The sequence below is a fragment of the Empidonax traillii genome, unplaced genomic scaffold (assembly GCF_003031625.1).
Source record: "Empidonax traillii isolate 1590-97213 ecotype Southwest subspecies unplaced genomic scaffold, ASM303162v1 scaffold9504:size9919, whole genome shotgun sequence".
In the NCBI taxonomy this organism is placed as follows: Eukaryota; Metazoa; Chordata; class Aves; order Passeriformes; family Tyrannidae; genus Empidonax; species Empidonax traillii.
In genome coordinates, this window is record NW_020962755.1 from 1 (window position 1) to 2,208 (window position 2,208).

Here is a 2,208-nt window from a genome sequence, read left to right on the forward strand (position 1 = left end):
AGCACCTCCCTGTCGTGTTTTTGGGTCACATTTGGGGGTCTGGGGGTGTTTTGGGGTACCCCAGGGGGTTTTTGGGGTCACACCTTGCTGTCCCCCGTGGGGAAGATGACCCTGAGCACCTCCCTGTCGTGTTTTGGGGTCCCACCTTGCTGTCCCCCGTGGGGAAGATGACCCTGAGCACCTCCCTGTCGTCCCTCATGCGCTCGAACTCGCGCTCCAGCTCGTTCTGGATGTGGGCGTTGGACAGGATGTCCTTCACCAGCTCCTCCTGCAGCGTCCGCCGCAGCGCCCGCTCGTTCGTGTAGTCGAACTTGAACCTGGGACCCCCAAAATGGGTTGGGAATTGGGCAGGGGGAGAGCCAGGACCTCAAAATGGGGCAGGAGAAGCTCCAGGACCCCCAAAATGGGTTGGAAATGGGGCAGGGGGAGATCCAGGACCCCCAAAATGGGTTGGAAATTGGGCAGGGGGAGAGCCAGGACCCCCAAAATGGGGCAGGAGAAGCTCCAGGACCCCCAAAATGGGTTTGAAATGGGGCAGGGGGAGATCCAGGACCCCCAAAATGGGGCAGGGGGAGATCCAGGACCCCAAAATGGGTTTGAAATTGGGCAGGGGGAGATCCAGGACCCCCAAAATGGGACCCAGATTGGGCAGGGGGAGCTCCAGGACCCCCAAAATGGGGCAGGGGGAGCTCCAGGACCCCCAAAATGGGTTTGAAATTGGGCAGGTGGAGCTCCAGGACCCCCAAAATGAGCTTCAGGTGGGGCAGGAGGAGATTCAGGACCTCAAAATGGGACCCAGATGGGGCAGGGGGAGCTCCAGGACCCCAAAATGGGGCAGGAGAAGGTCCAGGATCCCAAAATGGGGCAGGAGAAGATCCAGGACCCCCAAAATGGGACCCAGATTGGGCAGGAGGAGCTCCAGGATCCCAAAATGAGCTTCAGGTGGGGCAGGGGGAGATCCAGGACCCCAAAATGGGACCCAGATTGGGCAGGGGGAGCTCCAGGACCCCCAAAATGGGACCCAGATTGGGCAGGGGGAGCTCCAGGATCCCAAAATGAGCTTCAGGTGGGGCAGGGGGAGATCCAGGACCCCAAAATGGGACCCAGATTGGGCAGGGGGAGCTCCAGGACCCCCAAAATGGGACCCAGATTGGGCAGGGGGAGCTCCAGGACCCCAAAATGAGCTTCAGGTGGGGCAGGAGAAGATTCAGGACCCCCAAAATGGGGCAGAAGAAGCTCCAGGACCCCCAAAATGGGGCAGGGGGAGATCCAGGACCCCCAAAATGGGTTGGAAATTGGGCAGGAGAAGCTTCAAGACCCCAAAATGGGACCCAGGGTGGGCAGGAGAAGGTTGGGGACCCCAAAACGTTCCCAACCCTTGGGAGGAGCTCTTTGCTGACCCCAAAACGAGCCCAACCCTTGGAAGGAGCCCCTCAATGACCCCAAAATGACCCCAACCCTTGCAATCACCCCCTCCACGACCCCAAAACGACCCCAACCCTTGGAAGGAGCCCCTCCATGACCCCAAAACGAACCCAACCCCTTGGAAAGAGATGTTTGAAGACCCCAAAACGAACCCAACCCTTGCAATCACCCCCTCAATGACCCCAAAATAAACCCAATCCTTGGAAGGAGCCCCTCAATGACCCCAAAATGAACCCAACCCTTGGAATGAGACCCTCCATGACCCCAAAACGAACCCAACCCCTTGGAAAGAGATGTTTGAAGACCCCAAAATAAACCCAACCCTTGGAAGGAGCCCCTCAATGACCCCAAAACGACCCCAACCCCTGGCAGGCCCCCCCTCCACGACCCCCCAAAAAAGGGTCTGCAGCCCCCCCAGGGCCCCCCCTCTCTCACTTCTTCTCGAAGGCCTTGTTGGAGGGTTTGAGCGTGGCCAGGTTCTGGAACTCCACGCTCTCCCCGGCCAGCCCGTCCTCGCCGTAGCGCAGCTGCACCACCTGGTTGATGGAATTGCGCACCGTGGCGTCGTATTTCACCATCACCGACTCCATGGACTTGATCAGCCGCCGCTGGATGTACCCTGGGGGGGCCACAGGGGGTCAGGGGGGGCTGGGGAGGGGTTTGGGAGGGGTTTGGGGGTCTCAGGGGGTGTCTGGGGAGGGGTTTGGGGGGTCCCAGGGGGTATCTGGGGGGTATGGAGGGACATGGTGTCGTTATTTCACCATCACCGACTCCATGGACTTG

The 2,208-nt window shown here is 60.0% G+C and overlaps 1 protein-coding gene across 1 annotated transcript; it reads right to left on the bottom strand.

The window, feature by feature from the left end:
• Positions 1-145: 145 nt before the first annotated feature.
• On the bottom strand, positions 146-2,041 carry LOC114073671 (DNA-directed RNA polymerase II subunit RPB1-like; the record flags this gene model as incomplete). The annotated part of the gene is made up of 2 exons (XM_027911394.1): positions 1,861-2,041; positions 146-317 (listed from the first exon to the last, which is right to left on the bottom strand). Coding segments are annotated over exons 1-2 (327 nt in total), but the record flags the coding sequence as incomplete, so codon positions are not given.
• Positions 2,042-2,208: the final 167 nt, after the last annotated feature.